Genomic DNA, 21,203 nt, shown 5'->3' with positions numbered 1-21,203 from the left:
CATATGTATCTATCTATATATACATCTCCATAGAAGAAGTTAGCTTTGTTTTTGACTGGGTGACTGCAGCAGGAACCTCCCCCCCCCCCCTTCATCTCTGTCTGCAGTGGAATACAAGTAAGCCAAGAGGAAACGGATGGATGGATGGATGGAAGGGAGGAAGGAAGGAAGGGAGGGAGGAAGGAAGGGAGGAAGGAAGGGAGGAAGGAAGGGAGGGAGGGAGGGAGGGTGTTGGCCAAAAGTATTGGCCCCCTGCAGTTCTGTCAGATAATCCTCGGTGTCCCCAGATAATGATTACAAGCACAAACTCTTTGATAATATCTTCATTTATTTTGCTTGCAATGAAAAAACACAAAAGAGAATGAAAAAAAAAGTCACATCATTGATCATTATACACAAAACTCCAAAACTGGTGCGGACAGAAGTATTGGCGCCCTCAGCCTAATACTTGGCAGCACAACCTTTAGACACAATAACTGCGCACAACCGCTTCCACTAACCAGCAATGAGTTCCTTACAAGGCTCTGCTGGAATCTTAAACTTGTTTTATTGAAGGAGATGCAACAAAATAAACACAATAATAAGCGGTTGTGCGCAGTTATTGTGTCTACAGGTTGTGCTACCAAGTATTAGGCTGAGGGCGCCAATACTTCTGTCCGCACCAGTTTTGGAGTTTTGAGTAAAATGATCAATGATTTGACTTTATTTTCATTCTCTTTTGTGTTTTTTCATTGCAAGAAAATAACTGAAGATATTACCAAAGAGTTTGTGCTTGTAATCATTATCTGGGGGACAGCGAGGATTATCTGACAGAACTGCAGGGGGCGATACTTTTGGCCAACACTGTATCTATCTATCTATCCAAACATTTTTTTTAAATTAATTTCTTTCGTTATTTTCTCTTTTCGTCGCGGTTATTAGTAATTAGGATAAATGTGACATTGGCGGTTTTTTTTATTAATGTTGTATAATTTTCCAGTTTGTGAGTCTCTACCTGTAAACTCCGGGGAGTTGCGGCTCCATTTCATTACCTCTGTTGCCTCTGATAATTAGCCTTGAAATTAGCGGCTTTGTTATGTGTTACTGAGAGGCGGCTTTCTGCACCAGCAGTCTGCAGACCCCTCACTACTAATGGAGGGGAGTAATGACTCCTTCCCATAGTCACACATGAGTCTGCACCAAAGTCATCATTATCCCCCCCTCCCCCATAAGCTGATCACAGTGATCTCTCCCCAGTGATCTCAGCTGTACAATTCTCCTGCAGCGCCACCACAGGTGATACAAAGCATTGCGCAGTTCAGAGTTGAGCTTGTACCAGGCAACGCTACAATTAGCGTGCCATCCTGCTGTAAATGTGGGATCGGGTAATGCAAAAAAAAAAATTTCATGTCAAAGATTGTTTTTGTAACTCAATTTTCTCATTTCTTTTAGTTACGGTGAAATTCACAGCATTCGACTCCTGGGGGAAAGATTTTGTGCGTTTGTTAACTTTAAGTGCCCTATTGCAACCTCCAGGGCGCTCGAGGCATTGCAGGTAAGACGATGGGGTGGTAACACCTAACAATACTAATGGTATGGCCCGCCTCACCTACAAGAAGATCCCGGCGACGGGACTGAGCTACTGAGCATGTGCGACCACCAGCACTGGACACAGAAGCTGGACGTTCTCCATTTATATTTTCTTATGTATGTTTTTTCTTCTGTTCTATGTTCCTCTTGTATACGGTATATTTTTAGCTGAATTCTGATGTATTTTTGTATGTTTTTGTTGCCTCTTGTATACCGATACGTTACAGCGCAGTATACTTTGCTCCTATCTACAGGGTAAAGAAGTGGAGAACACAAGGTTACTGATTCGATACCCGGACAAGCCTTACCGACCCTTAGTTGGCAGCAGCTCCGAAGCACAAACCAAGGCGGCGGCTGCTGCGCTGAAGTAAGTTTGTGACCCCCTCCGCGTCCCCTCCGCAGCGCTGCTCGCTCCCCTCTCCCCAGTTAGCAGCGCGCGGCCCCTCTATTTTCATCTTTATAAATGAGCAATACTGAGCATGGGGAGGGGTGGAGTCGGGGGTACAAAATGGGCAGCAGAGGGAGAGCATCTGATCTGAATGGGCAGCTGAAGAGCCAAAGGTGTAAGAATTTACATCCAAGTTTATTACATGTAGGGGTCACATCCACCTTGCATTTCTTACCTTTACCTGAATGTATGGCCTCAACCTTAAAGGGGATGTAACAACATTTAAAGGGGTTGTCCAGGAGTTTAACTTCACTGTCCTGATCTGGTGGACTCTTGATGATACACCTGGGGGCTGTGGTGCCATCCAGACCTCGCGGTCACATTATTGGAAGCAGCTGCTGTAGGGATGGGCTGACCATGATGAGTGGTTTGTTCCATAGAGAATGAATGGGGCTGCTCTATCAGGGCAGGAACAACGGGACACCCTATTTCGGGATCAGACTATTTCACAGTCAGACATTTGGCATAGAGTCAGAGAGGAAAGAGAAACCAGAAATGTGGCCTCCCCCGCTGTCCTCCACATAGGAAATAACCAGGGGAGCGGGTGTAATGTAGTATAATGTCCCCTCAGTGCCCCTACATGTAGTATAATGCCCCCCTCAGTGCCCCTACATGTAGTATAATGGTCCCCTCAGTGCCCCTACATGTAGTATAATGGTCCCCTCAGTGCCCCTACATGTAGTATAATGGTCCCCTCAGTGCCCCTACATGTAGTATAATGGTCCCCTCAGTGCCCCTACATGTAGTATAATGGTCCCCTCAGTGCCCCTACATGTAGTATAATGGTCCCCTCAGTGCCCCTACATGTAGTATAATGTCCCCTCCGTGCCCCACATGTAGTATAATGCCCCCCTCAGTGCCCCTACATGTAGTATAATGCCCCCCTCAGTGCCCCTACATGTAGTATAATGGTCCCCTCAGTGTCCCCACATGTAGTATAATGTCCCCTCAGTGCCCCTACATGTAGTATAATGCCCCCCTCAGTGCCCCTACATGTAGTATAATGGTCCCCTCAGTGCCCCCACATGTAGTATAATGGCTCCCTCATATAATGTAATGGCCCCCACACCCGATCATGTGTAAGGAGCAAGTAGTGAGTAATATATGCAGCTCGCCCTCACTCCTTAGACCTCATCAGGTGTGGGGGCCATTATATTATACTCGGCTCCTTGCTTCCTCTGCACCTGGAGCAGATAGTGAATAAGACATGCCGCTCGCCCTCACTCCTTGGAGCACCTTTAAGTGTAATGATCATCTCGATCAGTGCAGATGGAAGGATTCATATTAAAGTAAGGTCGGCATCTTCAGTGGTCACGGCGCTCGCTCCTGGAGACTGTGGGTGGTTCCTTGGGGGACATGTACTGCAGGCTGAGAGCCGCTGATCTATACAATCACATACAACATCATACAAGTTTATTACATGTAGGGGTCACATCCACCTTGCATTTCTTACCTTTACCTGAATGTATGGCCTCAACCTTAAAGGGGATGTAACAACATTTAAAGGGGTTGTCCAGGAGTTTAACTTCACTGTCCTGATCTGGTGGACTCTTGATGATACACCTGGGGGCTGTGGTGCCATCCAGACCTCGCGGTCACATTATTGGAAGCAGCTGCTGTAGGGATGGGCTGACCATGATGAGTGGTTTGTTCCATAGAGAATGAATGGGGCTGCTCTATCAGGGCAGGAACAACGGGACACCCTATTTCGGGATCAGACTATTTCACAGTCAGACATTTGGCATAGAGTCAGAGAGGAAAGAGAAACCAGAAATGTGGCCTCCCCCGCTGTCCTCCACATAGGAAATAACCAGGGGAGCGGGTGTAATGTAGTATAATGTCCCCTCAGTGCCCCTACATGTAGTATAATGCCCCCCTCAGTGCCCCTACATGTAGTATAATGGTCCCCTCAGTGCCCCTACATGTAGTATAATGGTCCCCTCAGTGCCCCTACATGTAGTATAATGGTCCCCTCAGTGCCCCTACATGTAGTATAATGGTCCCCTCAGTGCCCCTACATGTAGTATAATGGTCCCCTCAGTGCCCCTACATGTAGTATAATGGTCCCCTCAGTGCCCCTACATGTAGTATAATGTCCCCTCCGTGCCCCACATGTAGTATAATGCCCCCCTCAGTGCCCCTACATGTAGTATAATGCCCCCTCAGTGCCCCTACATGTAGTATAATGGTCCCCTCAGTGCCCCTACATGTAGTATAATGGTCCCCTCAGTGCCCCTACATGTAGTATAATGGTCCCCTCAGTGCCCCTACATGTAGTATAATGGTCCCCTCAGTGCCCCTACATGTAGTATAATGTCCCCTCCGTGCCCCACATGTAGTATAATGCCCCTACATGTAGTATAATGGTCCCCTCAGTGCCCCTACATGTAGTATAATGTCCCCTCCGTGCCCCACATGTAGTATAATGCCCCCCTCAGTGCCCCTACATGTAGTATAATGCCCCCCTCAGTGCCCCTACATGTAGTATAATGGTCCCCTCAGTGCCCCTACATGTAGTATAATGGTCCCCTCAGTGCCCCTACATGTAGTATAATGGTCCCCTCAGTGCCCCTACATGTAGTATAATGGTCCCCTCAGTGCCCCCACATGTAGTATAATGGCTCCCTCATATAATGTAATGGCCCCCACACCCGATCATGTGTAAGGAGCAAGTAGTGAGTAATATATGCAGCTCGCCCTCACTCCTTAGACCTCATCAGGTGTGGGGGCCATTATATTATACTCGGCTCCTTGCTTCCTCTGCACCTGGAGCAGATAGTGAATAAGACATGCCGCTCGCCCTCACTCCTTGGAGCACCTTTAAGTGTAATGATCATCTCGATCAGTGCAGATGGAAGGATTCATATTAAAGTAAGGTCGGCATCTTCAGTGGTCACGACGCTCGCTCCTGGAGACTGTGGGTGGTTCCTTGGGGGACATGTACTGCAGGCTGAGAGCCGCTGATCTATACAATCAGTATATTAGATGGGGAGAGCCCCCTAATAATAATAACCTGGGGGAAATGATGCGGATAACTAAACACTAGGATTCCCCCTTTGGCCCTGGAGATATTATATGGCAAGTATTCCTGTATAGTCTGACCCTCCTCTATTATTTTAGGGGCTCGGGATAGAGCTCCTGCACGTAACCCTGTGCGTTCCCCAGTTATCCCACTAGTGACGGTGCAGAACTTGGGCGTCCTTAGACCTTGAGATGTGACACTTGGCGTCCGGCCACGCCAGTCTGCCCTCTGATTGATTTGCAATCGTCTATTTCCTGCTGCTGTTAATGATCACTCCGGAGGTGCAACATCTTCTTCCTTCTAATATTTGTTTAAGGCGCGGCCTTGTGTTCCTATAGCGGCTGCACTGAGCCTTGCATTCTGCCCTGTCTCGCCGTCGCCTGCGCGCCTCCCATTAATATGCCGCAGTGTAATAATTGCAGTCCTTGTTGACATCTACCATTTGTTCTTCCCCCTCGCCGCTCGGGCTGATTGCTTTCTCTCCTTAATTCTGCTGCCTGAGCAGTCGGCTTGTGAACCGGGGACTAGAATGTGCCAAGGGGCGCGCGCCGCGTATCAATATTTAATAGTCCCTGAACCACGCTGACCCCAACTTCTGCTCTTACAAAAAAGGAAGAAAAATCTACTTTGTGACTGGAGTTTTAGTATTGTGTGCAGGGTTTGGTATAGAAGCCACGTACGTAGGAAAGTGTATATACCGTATACGGCCGGACGCCTGAACATGACATCCGGATGTAGCGTGACACTCCTGGGCCCCAATGCGACATATGTAATGGGGCCCCACTATCTATAATACTGAGATTTGGAACCCCTGAGGCTCCATTGCTACCCCTGCATGCAATACCAAGTGCAGCCACTATACAATATAAGGCGCTGTCCTATGTAAACAGCGAAGAGATTGCCGTACTTGCCCAAATACTTAGGCCTCTTCAAACAGATTGTCGGACCCCTGCCGATGTCATTGAGCTGTCCAGCAGAAGTTGTCTAAGACAACCTCCTCCTTCTGACATCACTTCCTGCTCTGCAGCCATTGGCTGAGGCTGTATCTCCTAGACTTCCTGTTCGGCCTACACTCTATGATACTGGTAGTTCTCTATCTATGGCTGTTCATCTGATCCATTGTAGGAACCGAGAGAATTACAATTGGCAGGTCTAGTCGGTCATGTGATGGACACCAACGGCACCCGAGTCCATTTTCATTATGGCGTCCATCACTTTGCTGGTTGTGGTTCCTACCTATAACGAACCGCCATTATCTCCGCGCAGCACTAAATATCTCTAAACCTAAGTCGGCTCTGCTACATCTCCATGATAATAAATTAATGTACAATATTTCGTTTCTGCCTCTTTTTTAGCGCTAAGAAGAAAGTGGCCTCTAAAACCAGCGAATGTTTCTACTGGAGACTGAACGGCTGCACCTTTGGTGACAAATGCCGCTACCGGCATATACCGGAGAACAAAGGTGTCGACCGAAAGCCTTGGAAAAGCTAATCCTGAGGAAGGACCCAATGAAGAAATGTGATCCAAGTGCAATTCAGTAAGAGGAGCGGTCTGCAGCTATGGGGCTTCGGCTTCTCGGAGGCTTCCTGGCGCTGCGGTCTATCCGGCTCCCGTTTCGTGCTCCTTTTTGATGAATGATGAGACGAGCGCTGTGGATTGAAGCCCGCACTTTATTCCTGGACCCCGCAGTGGACATCGGCCCGCACTGTGACCGACCAGAGGGACATCAATCTGAAGCGACGCCGACGTGTTACAGACCGCCGTATCACCGCAGTATTTTACCGCAGCCTGGAATTGCGTAACTGATGCAGTAGTTATTGAGAGCGTGTTATCCTGGACTGTGCGGTCAACTTGGGACAGAGAGTGTTTTGTTTTTATTTTAATTTTTTTAGGTACATTTTTATATAATGTCTTTTTTTTTATCTTTTAGACATTGGTTTTTTAATTATTGCTATATATATTTTTATTTATTCAGTGTTTTTCTTTACAATCTATTTTTTGTAATTTTTTTTTTATTTTTGATTGACTTTTTTTTTTTTTTTCTCTAACATTTTTTTCACCACCTCCACTGGCTCCAGTTCTTTTCATCCAGTAGTAGGCACTGGTTCTGGAATTTTTTTTTCTCTAACCCCCACCTTTCCTGAGTAATCGGTGCTGTTGGTTTTGGTGTCTAATATGTGTTAGGCTTTGCATTGTCTAGTGGGTGGGGTCAGACTTGGGGGCGTGGTTCTGAGCCTCTGATAGGACAGTGTGTCAGAGCTCCAAATCACGCCTCTCTTGCCTGACACCACCTTACAGCACCAAAACTAACTGCTCAGTAATGGTGGGGGATAGAGAAGAAATTGTAATTTTACCAAAATCTGTGAACAGACGCCTATTACAGGATGAAAAGAACTGGGGATGGGGGTGGGCTTCCTTAAAGGGGTTGTCCATTAGGGATATTTAATAAAAAAAATAAAATAAAGGCATGGTAATAGATAAAAATAAATCTTGCCCAATCCTGCACTCACTGCCTCCCACTACTCCACTTCCTGCTCAGCCAATCACAGGCTGCAGTGTTGACCCGCCTCCACCAGTGATTGGCTGAGCAATATTTCCTATAAATCAAGAGGGACCTTGAAGGAACCAGCAGTGATTAGGCCCAGGAAGTGTCAGGACTGCAATACTGGGGGTTCTATAAAGTAAGTAACGCCTTTTTTACGTCTTAACCCATTCATCCTTTTTATTGGTTATTATTCGGCACTGTGCAATACTTCATCTCACCTGTGGAGGCACTGCAGGGAAGTTACACTTCTCTCCAGGTTTCTGCACAGATTACTGCTGACCACAGAGCTGCAACCTTTCAGCGATCAACTTGTCAGCAGGTAGTTATTGTCCAAGGCGGAGAACCCCTTTAAGGCATTTTTTTAGACCCATTTTTTAAATTTTTTTCCTTTAATACATCATTTTTTTTAAACACATTTTAAATTTTTTTTCTTTTTAGATTGAAATAAAACACATCTATATTAAGCTCTAACTAATCCTCAGTTATGCAATTTCCTCGGCTCAGATTATGGTGTTTCGGCTCGAGTACGGCGAGCTATAACCGTATCTCCATGTTTGTCATTCGTGGCTTCAACCACTGCATCGGTCAAGTGCTGCAGGAATTTCCAGCGGATCACCTTCTCTGAATGTCGGATTTTTATAAAATTAAGTGTAATTGTTGCGTCCGGCACGCACTGCATGTGAACTGTGCCTAACCAGGACCAAAAAAACAAACAAAAAACAACTAACTTTTTTGCCTGCCGCGTGGACGTCGCCGGTCGGAGGAGGTGACTATCGGCCTTCTTTTCCATGTGCCTTACTTTTATATTCATTTCTTTCTACTTCTAACTCTTGGAATATCCACACTGTATTACTGAAGTGTTTACATCGCTTTTTTTTTTGTTTTTTTTGACTATTGGCGATCACTGGTTCTTTACTGTCAAAAATTTCCAAAAACTGTACACGGTCTGAATTGTGAAATGTAAAGGGAGGTTGAAGTTTTAAGTTCTGTGTATGGAATGATTTCCGTAGATCTTCACGGTATATAATTTATTCTCGAGCACTGGCCTTTTATGTAATTTTATGCCTTGTACAGATGTCGGAGATGTTTTTGTGGGTTTTTTAGATTTTTTTTTTCTTTTCTCCATGTATCCTATCTTTACTCCAAAAATTAATTTATATAACAAAGCCTAGACCCCCTTTAGCACGTTTGTCAACACTTGGAGGATGGTTCCTAGGGGAAATGTTTGCAAAATTTTTTGGGGCAAAGCCACACCCCCTGTTGTAGGTCACCACACCCCTTTCTTGTGATGTGGGCACCAAATGTGGCCTTTTGGGGGTCCGTATGCGACCCTGATTTTGTATCATATCATAGTCAAAGAGGTCAAGGAAACCACCATATAGTGGGTGTAGATTGATGTCTTTAGATTGGACTGGCTTATTCTCCTGCCCAGTTAAGAGCTCCATTGACTCAGGTAACCAATGCCATGTGATTTATTATACCGTACAACCCCTTTAATTTCACCACCACCTCCATATGGATGAACTTGGCCCTGATTTAGCTGCCGATTTGTACTCGAGTATGGACTTAATGTGTTTCTAAACTGAGACCTAGTATTATGTCCCTTGCAGAGCCTAAATAGCCATTGGCTTTGAGAAGACCCACCTATACCCAGCTCAATAGACACGACTGCTCTGACCCCCATAGATCATGAGAACAGGGGACTTTTGACCCCATTACGAACGAAGCAGTGATCTGGGACCACTCCATTTGTTCCAATGGGAGTGCAAGAGATAGTTGAGATACAGTGCTCGGTTATCTCTGACGCTCTCATTGAAGTCAATGGAGAGGTGCCGGACCACCTTTCCATTCAGGTCCCCCATTCTCTTGGGAGTTATCCCCTATGCTAGGGGTTGGGAAAAACCCTTTAACGAAAGACATTTGGGGTGACAGTCACAGGTAAGATCATCTATGGTTGTACCAGGACTCGCAGCCGTCTCTGTTCTCTTATTATTAACGCAGCAATTTTTTTAGGTGCACTAACTTTTATACTATTTTTGACTAGAAAAAAGAGCCTGCGTCTTTTAAGTATTACCCCTGTCCTTTACTACTTACCTGAATGGTTTCATGCCATGCTTCGTACACAAGTAGTGTCAGTTTACAACGAAGTCTATGGAGAGGAAGGGAGAAACAGATATGAAGTGTATACAGCCTTCAATTAGTCATTTCTGTCATTGTAATTCCTGATAACCCAGCTGTGTTGTGAAGGGAAACGGTCTCTCTATAGTGCAGATGTCTCTCTCCTTAGAGCAACTCTCCATAGACTTCTATTGTACAGATTGGATCATCGGCAGACAAATAAATGACGACACAGGCAATTCTCTCTAATAAAGTTTATTACAAAGTTTGTTCCCTTCACTTGCACTATGGATTACATTACATGTTAGTGACCCAACATAGTCGTCACGTGATCGATTAACTCATTAGGATCAAATTAGGTTGAGCCCCAGATCCCTACGTATCTTATGCTGTGTGTAGCTTTATCCCATCTATATTGCTGTTCAATTTCTGTGCCAAAGAGTTCCACAGAACCTAAGGTCTTGTAGTCTGACATGGTATATATGGGTGTATATGGCCCTGAGGATACATGGCGGCCCTGTATAAGGTCTTGTAGTCTGACATGGTATATATGGGTGTATATGGCCCTGAGGATACATGGCGGCCCTGTATACTGGATCATTGCTGTTTATAGAACCTGCAGCACCGTATGCTTCAGGTTTTGAACCTACTTGTGGGTTCAGAGACCCTTTGGACCTTTGTAAAGCAGAGGTCCAAAATGGCCCCGTGTAGGTAAAACCCGGGGTGAAATCCTGCTGATTTCAGCAGCTTTTTGCAACGGATGGGATGATACCCCCAGCAATGTCCTTGAAGATTTGTCACTCAAGATTGTAGCGGTTACATCATTGCTGAAAATGGAGATGTAGCAGAGCTGAGTTTGCTACATAGGACTTTTGGTAAGCCTGCTATGTGAAGGACTGTGCACAGTTAGAAAATATAGTTGCAACAGCGCCACTCCTGTCCACAGGTTGCATCTGTTATTGCAATTCCGCTTTGGTTTTGCACTGCAATACCAGACATTACCTATGGACAGGCGTGGCGCTGTTCTTGGAAGAAACCAGGGCTCAGCAACCGTCAGCACTCCAACTGCTGTGAAACTACGACTCCCAGCATGCTTTTCTCACTCCTATGAGCAAGCGTGCCTGCTGGGAGTTGTAGTGTCACAACAGCTGGAGCGTTAAATTATTACAATCCTTCAATCCTGCAGCACCAGGGACCTAAATGACACGTTGCCCCCACTCTCTGCGCTATAGACCACTTTGTACCGCACCCCGAGGCTCTGTCCAATTTTACTGTTATGTCCTATATTAACCAATTATGTTCCAAATGAAATCACATTTTTTGCTCTCCGCCTGTGTATCTGCAGCCTCCCACTAGATGGCAGTATCATACACGTATTCTGGGCTCTTGTTAAAAAAAAAAAAAAAAAAAATTAGATGTTTTTCCGCCTAACCAGAAAAATGGGGTATTTGTTTCCCGCGTGCCATCACTACTGTATCTTGTATTAAGGCCGCGCTCTGCACCACGGCGCGGGTCATGGCGAGCTTTATGTCGTCGCTCCTCGTGTGAGGCTTTTATTGTATTTTTTAATCTCTTTGTGTAATGACTGCAGATGTTATTTATACTTGTTCAATCTTGTAATAGACATTTCTCCGGAATGAAAGGAATGAGGAATAATGGTGTTTTTCTTGTAAATAAATCTTCTACCTGTGACTCTTTGTGATGGGCTGATGTATGGCAGATGGTGGTATGTACAGTAGGCGATATATATAGGTGATATAGCGGCTAGTAATCGGACTCATGCTCTGGAAAGATTTAGATAAGGAATTGGGCGTCATGGGGGGCACCTTGTGGTAAAGTTATTAAATTGCATGCTGAAGCCAATGGTATGTATTAACTGCACAGTACTTCATGGGCGTGGCTAGAGGGTGGAGCTTGCCTGGCATGTGTACTCCTCCCCTGAGGAGTCTGTAAAGCATGAGGACCGAGTCTGTTGTATAGCAGATGCCACTTTATAGTAAGTATTAATAATAGACATGTGGGAGGGGTTTATCTGGAAATTTAAACCCCTACAATCATGAGTTTTCTGATACCGAATATTGAGGATATGGAAGATGTGACGCAAGCACTTGAAAGGCTCTGTTCCTGTCATTCTTCGCCATGACCAAGATGGTGAGTACTGGATCATTTAATTCACTTTGGGGTGAGGGACGTAAGGCAGTGTTCACACATCTGTTTCTGTAACTCCATTTATATGTTAAAAATAAAATAACCTCCGGGATCCTCAATAAGTCAAACTATAGACACACATAGGGGCAGATTTATTATACAAAGTATGCCAGTTTTCTGGGGGTAAAAAGGCACACATTTTGGTGTATGGCCAGCTTGCCAATTTTTCAAATCTGATTCTACCTTTTTGATCAAGACAGGCTGTGGTGGGGCAGAACATCTTGGCCCATCTGAATTACTATGACTGGTGGACATATTGTTTCTGCTGCATGGGGCGTCTTGTGGTTTACCAGAATTATTAAGAATCAGGGGCCTCTTACTTATTCTGGCGCATGGGGCGTCTTGTGGTTCACCAGAATTATTAGGAATCGAGAACCTCTTACTAATTCTGACGCATGGGGCGTCTTGTGGTTCACCAGAATTATTAGGAATTGGGAACCTCTTACTAATTCTGGTGCATGGGGCGTCTTGTGCCTCACCAGAATTATTAGGAATCAGGATCCTCTTACCTATTATGATGCATGGGGCATCTTGTGGTTCACCAGAATTATTAGGAATCGGGAACCTCTTACTAATTCTGGCGCATGAGGCGTCTTGTGGTTCACCAGAATTATTAAGAATCAGGGGCCTCTTACTTATTCTGGCGCATGGGGTGTCTTGTGGTTCACCAGAATTATTAGGAATCGGGAACCTCTTACTAATTCTGACGCATGGGGCGTCTTGTGGTTCACCAGAATTAAGAATAAGGGGCCTCTTACTAATTCTGGCGCATGGGGTGTCTTGTGGTTCACCAGAATTATTAAGAATCGGGAACCTCTTACTAATTCTGACGCATGGGGCATCTTGTGGTTCACCAGAATTGTTAGGATCAGGAGCCTCTTACTAATTCTGGCGCATGAGGCGTCTTGTGGTTCAAAGGAATTATTAAGAATCAGGAGCCTCTTACTAATTCTGGCGCATGAGGCGTCTTGTGGTTTACCAGAATTATTAGGATCAGGAGCCTCTTACTTATTCTGGCGCATGGGGCGTCTTGTACCTCACCAGAATTATTAGGAATCGGGAACCTCTTACTAATTCTGACGCATGAGGCGTCTTGTGCCTCACCAGAATTATTAGGAATCGGGAACCTCTTACTAATTCTGGCGCATGAGGCATCTTGTGGTTCAAAGGAATTATTAAGAATCAGGAGCCTCTTACTAATTCTGGCGCATGAGGCGTCTTGTGGTTTACCAGAATTATTAGGATCAGGAGCCTCTTACTTATTCTGGCGCATGGGGCGTCTTGTACCTCACCACAATTATTAGGATCAGGAGCCTCTTACTAATTCTGACGCATGAGGCATCTTGTGGTTCAAAGGAATTATTAAGAATCAGGAGCCTCTTACTAATTCTGACGCATGGGGCGTCTTGTGCCTCACCAGAATTATTAGGAATCGGGAGCCTCTTACTAATTCTTGCATTTCCTACACTGGCGCTCAAAATACTATGCCATCCCATGAATTAGCCTTATAAGTAAGATTTATATACTTTTCTATGACCAACCACTAATCCGGAATGTCTGATAATCTGGCACATGTCCGGTCTCATATTAATGGATTATTACTCTGATGACATTGCAGAACAACCTGTACAATGGCTGGATTATTCCGCACTGTTATTGAGCTTTGGCGGCTCGGGGCTATTTGGCTTTCACTTTGCCTCTTTTAGCACCTTTCTGCCACTCGGCATTAGAAATAAAATGGCGCTCATTGATTTGATGCATCAATAAGAGCTGAGCCATCCATATTGGACATAAAATCACTGGTGTCAATACATCCACATGCACACACCTTGTATTCTTCCTGACAGCCATGCTGTTTATTTTGGTGTTCTCAATTATTCCACTGGAGCCGGCGCTTTAAGTAATTGTGTCCTTGAGGCTTTCAGAGCGAGCGATTTCATGTAGTACGGAGGGGAGGGGGTGCAGCAAAAAAGGTAAGATAAGCCTGATGCTTATTACAGCGGCTCAATCCCAAATAACTCACACAAAATATTCAGTAGGGGGTATTATACTATTCTACAAGGTGCTAGCTGTGTGTACTTATACTAAACACATGCTGTATCATCCCTAAAAGGTTCATCGGTAAGGGTGATGGGGTATTAAACCACCCTACCACCGATTTTCACAGTGAACAGTTACATTAGCCCCGCCCCTGCTGAGCAGGGAAGAAACCGCCCAGGAGGAACCAATATTAGGAGGATAAGCTAGGAATTTAAATATTATGCATGGCTTAATAATAATAATAATAATAATAATAATAATACATTTTATTTATATAGCGCCAACATATTCCACAGCGCTGTACACACTGTGATCAAAAGGTCCTTCTGTCCCATGTAAGTAGGGGGTTCACCTTTAAAGGGGTTATTGTTTGGACCACCAGGAGTGGGGACGGGGAGGTGACAGGATCTACTCCTCCTGCTTCTCAATGATCAGTATTACAGGGTATGTATACTTTTGAAACTGATTTTAGTGCTCCAATACATCTAAAATAACAAAAAATTCACATTTTCGGAAAAAAAGCACAATCCTAATGTTTAGTGTATACAGCTCCTATGCAGATCTATGTGTCTTCATGGTTACAGACTACAAACAATCTTGTGTAGTCAGATTCAGCCGTCATCCTTCCGTTTTACCCTTCTATTTAACCCCTCTTAAGGGAAGCGGATAAATTGTAAGCTGACGCCCATAAATACACCCGCCACTGATCTAATGTGACGTCACATGGCGGAGGCAGCCAATCACAGCTTGCGATGGCCCTTTATAGATTGTATAATGCAAATAATGCCACCCTATAAAGAAAATGTCTCCCGAGCATCACTGGTTAAAAGTGAGATTGTGATATAAGGATTCTGAACAACAGAAGATTAATGCCCCCCCCAGGAGACACAATGCTGTATTATTTATGTGGGCAATGATCAGATGATAAGTAGTACAAAACCAATTAACTGTTCCTTTGGCAACCGAGTATTATCATCTGCTTAGACAGAAATCAATAAGGCAAAAATATACGGGGACGGGAGGGAAGATGAGGATAATGGATACAGCCAAGCAGCAGCTGAAAGGGTGGCGCTGTTTCAATGCTCTTAGCTAGCACATTGCTATATACTGATATTGGAGGGGATCAGGTATCTGAAAGTAGGACTGTGATCCTCTTTATAAGTCAGGACTATAATAAGGCTCCCCTTCTGGAGGACTCATTTGAATGGGTACCATGTAATACCACATACTGCCTGAAGTGGCCACTGTAGAAGAAATGCACAGCCACAAACATTGTCCCTGGCAATCAAATGATCACAGGTAGGATGTAGGTTTGTTATTGTTGTTGTTTTTTTTTCCTTCTTTGAATATGCTTAAAAATCTTGTGTACACAGATAATCATTATTAAATCACACTTTACACAGCTCTATAATATACACTCAGGGCTGGCACCAGGTCTGTGCAGGCCCCTGGGCTTCAGACCCTCAGTGGCCCCTTTGTAGTGGCAATGTGATCATCTTTAAAGATACTAACCTATCTATCTGCAGGGCTGGGGTGATATGCTGGTTCTGGTGACAGTAACCTATCTATCTGCAGGGCTGGGGTGATATGCTGGGTCTGGTGACAGTAACCTATCTATCTGCAGGGCTGGGGTGATATGCTGGTTCTGGTGACAGTAACCTATCTATCTGCAGGGCTGGGGTGATATGCTGGTTCTGGTGACAGTAACCTATCTATCTGCAGGGCTGGGGTGATATGCTGGTTCTGGTGACAGTAACCTATCTATCTGCAGGGCTGGGGTGATATGCTGGGTCTGGTGACACTAACCTATCTATCTGCAGGGCTGGGGTGATATGCTGGCTCTGGTGACAGTAACCTATCTATCTGCAGGGCTGGGGTGATATGCTGGCTCTGGTGACAGTAACCTATCTATCTGCAGGGCTGGGGTGATATGCTGGGTCTGGTGACACTAACCTATCTATCTACAGGGCTGGGGTGATATGCTGGGTCTGGTGACACTAACCTATCTATCTGCAGGGCTGGGGTGATATGCTTGGGGTCTGGTGACAGTAACCTATCTATCTGCAGGACTGGGGTGATATGCTGGTTCTGGTGACAGTAACCTATCTATCTGCAGGGCTGGGGTGACATGCTGGTTCTGCTGACACACTCCCTTTAAGAAGATGGTACAGTGGGATACAAGTATAGCAAGCTCTTAGTATACGGTTTTCAGGACAATGGGGGAGGAATGAGACATACAGTATATAAGAACGTTCTGGGACTTCATTATACAATCTTTAATCTTTATTCCCATGAATCCCTTTTAATATTTTTCATACTTTTTAGAACCTCCTCGCGCTTCACACGTTCCAGCACAAAGCCTTCTGCAAACGTGGAGATCCTTCCAGGAGCGAATGGGGATTTATAGGAAATCACTTCAGACGGGTGAGTGTCACCTCATCAGCGCGGAGAATACCGTACGTACCCGGGCGCTTCTCCTCTGCCGGGAAGGGAGAAATTACAAAGTCTGAGACTGAAATTCTCATGTGTGACTTGTGTCTGATCCTTGTCTGATATGTTAAGTATTGCAGTTACTGTATCTGGCAGCAGGCATCTTAGCTCGGTGTGCAGGGGGTGTGTAGATTTTTGCAACCTGTTTATATGGCCCAATACATCTAACATGAAACCTTAAGAAACTTAGATTAGATTAGAAGTTATGGCGCCTGCTTAAAGGGAACCCGTCAGGGCTATAATAATGTCACGTTCGGTTCTATTCCAAACAAGTTGCGAGGTGTAGGATTGCTTTGTCCGAACACCAGACAAAACAAATCAGACGTTCACTCATTGCTTCAAACCTCTGATCTGTGACGGTCCTGGAAAGCTCCATGTGTCAGAATGTCACCAATCGGATATTGATGACCTATCCGGGCACCCCTTTAGCATGGTAAGATGAAACATGTGGAAGATCTGTCATATGTTCATACTGGGAGAAGCTTGTAAATCTGATTTGTTCTCTTCCCTTACCCGCATCCTCCACCAATGGTCTATGTGCCAAGGTATGTGCAAAACCTAGAAGTAAATAGCAGGGCTGTATACGCAAACCACAATTGCTTCTTTAACCCCTGCTATAATGAAAGCCTGCTCTCTTCTACAGGCGTCCCAGTCACTGCCGCGCTGCCCGAGCCCGCTCATTGTGTTCACGGCCCAGTAGTCATGTGACTCCAAGTGCCAAAGGTCCTGCCCTGACGGAGAGGCGATAATTGTACGGTCCAGATATGGCATTTCTCTCCGAGACGCACGGCCACATAAAAGTGCAGGCAGGATGTGTGCTGAGGAGGATGATGGGCCGGGCTGCTACAGAGCCCCATTCAGGTCATGTACATTCCAGAGACACTGCATGACATCACCGCTTGCTAAACACATGTTTCCCCTTCACAGGACCCCACTTATATTTTTGATACCTTTCAACTTTTTGCAGAGATTCGAAGCCCTCGGCTCTAATTAAACGGCGCACAATGAACAGTAGAGAGGAAAACACGGCCGCACCTCGCACGCTCACAGGCGGCCTTTCATTTCGTGTACTGGAGGCACGGGGGGGAAATGGAAACTTAACCCATCCAGTGCTGGACAGAACTTAGATGACTTGTACAGGAGATACGCATAGATTCCCAAATTTCTGTCTTTAGAATACCGCCATACTGTACGTTTTGTTCAGGCAGAGGACCTCGAGCGACTGTCAGATGCTAGGAGGCAGCCCAAGAGGGGTGAAGGAGTATTACCACTTACGGTGCGAATATTGGCAACGCAATTCTTGCCCATCAATTACCGGTTTAGCATTTTCGGTACAGGAGGACTGTATCCATACAGATAAGGCTCCTGAAGAAGGAGCTATTATACAACACGTCTAGTCCATTTCTTGCAGCTGCCATAAAGCGCCCCCACTATCCGTACAGACAGGAAGTGTCTCCAATATGGCCGCCCCATAAGAGTTGATAAAATATCCCACATTGCTCGTCCTCTACGGACTCTACTCGGCTCTCGCTTGGCTCTGCCGTCTTCCCCCTGACGCTTTTGCGCTGCTGTTGTATCTGGCACCGGCGCCGACTTGTAAACCAGGTTAAACATACACTGCGTGCGTCTTTATCATTTTTACAAGTCGGCCATAAAACATTACATAAACTTGTAAAAGGGGAATGACCGTATACGTATAACGGAGAGGTTTATATACTCCTCACCCCTCGTAAAGTTTATGGCGCGGATCCTCAACGCAACGCACGAAACTGGTACTTAATATGGGATGTCTAGAAGACATAAGTGGGCGCTAGAGGTCAACTAAACGTGAGGCGTCCCTATAGAGCTTGTGGCTGACCCTACAACGTATGCTGGGCTCTAGCCCGACCTTAGTCCTCTCTATGGTCATGTAGACCCCGGTCCATCCGGTCCAACCTAGAACCCTACAGTGTTGATCCATAAGAAGGCAAAACCCATCCCGACTCTGTATAACAATCTGACACCCCTAACTGGTAGTATTGTAGGTCCAGGTTCCTCGCCATCACCATATCCTGAGCCGGTGCGGTCCATAGTCCATCTTCTCCCCTGCTTGGATTTCAATAGACCAAGGCTCCTTCCCCGCCTAAGACTTTAGCTCAGCACTGTATGTAGATGCTATAAGATATACGTGTGTGGTCCTTCAGTCCTTTGGTATATCTGCAGACTGTGACCTTTCCGTGGCTCTCCCCAGTATACAGCCGTGTCCTTGCCTATGCGGCGGCCATTACTTGTGCTGAGTGCCTGGATGCTTCCTAAGCAGGCGGCTGATTTGCAGATGTAATTGACATTGTGGGAGAAGCGGATGAAGGAAGCCCCGGCTGTCATCCTGGTGTGACTGGTGTCCTATATGAGTAATGGCTGCATTCAATCGTGTGAGCTCCAGGGAAAATATGGCGGAGCTTGTATTAGGACTTACTTCTTAAAGAGATGCCGTCACCTCCTGTCATGTCTGCTCCACTAAATACTGCTCTGCCTCATTATAACTCTGCGCTCTGCTCGTCCTCTGTTATTCCGCTTGGAAATGTATGAAAAGTTTGGATTGGAAAGTGGAGTTTGCTTTTACATTAATCTCTGTATCCGCTCATATATGTGACAGCTTAAAGGGTGCGGTCATGTTACTGTATAGTACCTGGAGAATCACCAAGTAATGGTAGGGGATATAGGCTCTGAAGCCGGCAATCTAGTGAGCGCAGCTCTGGAGTATAATACAGGATAAGTAATGTAATGTATGTACACAGTGACTGTACTAGCAGAATAGTGAGCGCAGCTCTGGAGTATAATACAGGATAAGTAATGTAATGTATGTACACAGTGACTGTACTAGCAGAATAGTGAGCGCAGCTCTGGAGTATAATACAGGATAAGTAATGTAATGTATGTACACAGTGACTGTACCAGCAGAATAGTGAGCGCAGCTCTGGAGTATAATACAGGATAAGTAATGTAATGTATGTACACAGTGACTGTACTAGCAGAATAGTGAGCGCAGCTCTGGAGTATAATACAGGATAAGTAATGTAATGTATGTACACAGTGACTGTACTAGCAGAATAGTGAGCGCAGCTCTGGAGTATAATACCGGATAAGTAATGTAATGTATGTACACAGTGACTGTACCAGCAGAATAGTGAGCGCAGCTCTGGAGTATAATACAGGATAAGTAATGTAATGTATGTACACAGTGACTGTACCAGCAGAATAGTGAGCGCAGCTCTGGGGTATAATACAGGATAAGTAATGTAATGTATGTACACAGTGACTGTACTAGCAGAATAGTGAGCGCAGCTCTGGAGTATAATACAGGATAAGTAATGTAATGTATGTACACAGTGACTACCAGCAGAATAGTGAGCGCAGCTCTGGAGTATAATACAGGATAAGTAATGTAATGTATGTACACAGTGACTGTACCAGCAGAATAGTGAGCGCAGCTCTGGAGTATAATACAGGATAAGTAATGTAATGTATGTACACAGTGACTGCACCAGCAGAATAGTGAGCGCAGCTCTGGAGTATAATACAGGATAAGTAATGTAATATCTGATTAATTCTGCTCCTCCAATGATGTAATATTATTAGTTTGTTAATCCCATGTTGTATTATTTCTATATTCTGGATTATTACGCTTTCCCGGATTAGTAAATGAATTCCATCTTTCCCTGTGATGCGGGGCAGCCTCTATATACTGTATATACATTGAGCCCGCAGGCTTCTTGGCTGACAATGACTCCCATCAATGTTCGAGTGATTCTGAACCTATAACCACTGGAGGGTGTAATGAAATCTCAGGCCGGGGTAGGAACACGTGTCTGTCCAATGTCTGACTCAGCCACTTCTGCCAGACCGAGACAGATTTGTGAGAATACATTGTGGATGTGTTTGCTCTCAGCACCGGAAAAAGTGGAAGCGCTGAGCCTCAGCGGCGGAGGATAAACAGGCACTTCACCGGCCCAAACCCAGACGTTTCTTTTTTCTCAAAAATTTATTTTCATTCCATTGGAATGTCTAAGAGGACGGACGGACGGAGAACAAGAAGCCTGTGTGGATTGGCGCGGGCACTTACTGGGTCAAACTTATTTATAAATCCTTTGAAAGGAAGTCAAAAAATTTACTCGGGCGGATAAAGTCATAGATTTACTTTGGGTTGTGTCCTGTATGGAGGGACAAGGGCCGACATCTGGTGGGTGGTGGACACCAGATACAGGAGGATAGTCATTGTCACCCTATGGGAACACTATGAAGATAAGAGAGGAGGTCACCTAGTAAAAACCAGAAAGACCTCTCTCTCCTGATACCAGATCCCATCACCCATTGCACAACTCTGCAAAATTTTTGGATGGGGTTGGTGAGATCGGACAAAAATTTGAAATCATGAGGTTCCCCATACCCCATCTGGGCACACAATGGCTAGGTTTTGTTCTGCACCCCTTTCTGTTTTTGGAATATTTATCTAATATAGATACAGGGTGGGCCTAAGGTATGGATACGCCTGAATACATGGAAGATGGGGTTAATCGAACTTTTATGTCAAAGATGGGGATTGGGGGCTATAAAGTGTCCTGAGCGAGCGCCATTATTAAAGTGCTAACATCCAGCAGATCCCGTTGAGGGGTTAAAGACCTTTCACCACCTGCATCCTCCATTAGCTGCCCCTCCTCCCCTCTCTACCACCCGCCATTCCTGAGCAATCATTGCTGTTTGTTTCAGCACCGGATATGGTCATT

At 45.3% G+C, this 21,203-nt stretch overlaps 1 protein-coding gene across 1 annotated transcript in view; it reads left to right on the top strand.

The window, feature by feature from the left end:
- LOC142183614 (uncharacterized) overlaps positions 1-6,590 on the top strand; it is a 48,957-nt gene extending 42,367 nt beyond the window's left edge. Inside the window, exons 13-15 of the mRNA XM_075258758.1 lie at positions 1,432-1,534; positions 1,824-1,936; positions 6,395-6,590. Of these exons, the coding sequence (XP_075114859.1) occupies positions 1,432-1,534; positions 1,824-1,936; positions 6,395-6,530 (352 nt within the window). The 3' untranslated portion in view covers positions 6,531-6,590. The remainder of the gene's footprint in view (positions 1-1,431; positions 1,535-1,823; positions 1,937-6,394) is intronic.
- The last annotated feature ends 14,613 nt before the right edge of the window (positions 6,591-21,203 follow it).

The sequence above is a fragment of the Leptodactylus fuscus genome, chromosome 10, assembly GCF_031893055.1.
Source record: "Leptodactylus fuscus isolate aLepFus1 chromosome 10, aLepFus1.hap2, whole genome shotgun sequence".
Classification (NCBI taxonomy): domain Eukaryota; kingdom Metazoa; phylum Chordata; class Amphibia; order Anura; family Leptodactylidae; genus Leptodactylus; species Leptodactylus fuscus.
The sequence above is the reverse complement of the archived record's forward strand: the minus strand, read 5'-3'. Positions and strand labels throughout refer to the sequence as shown.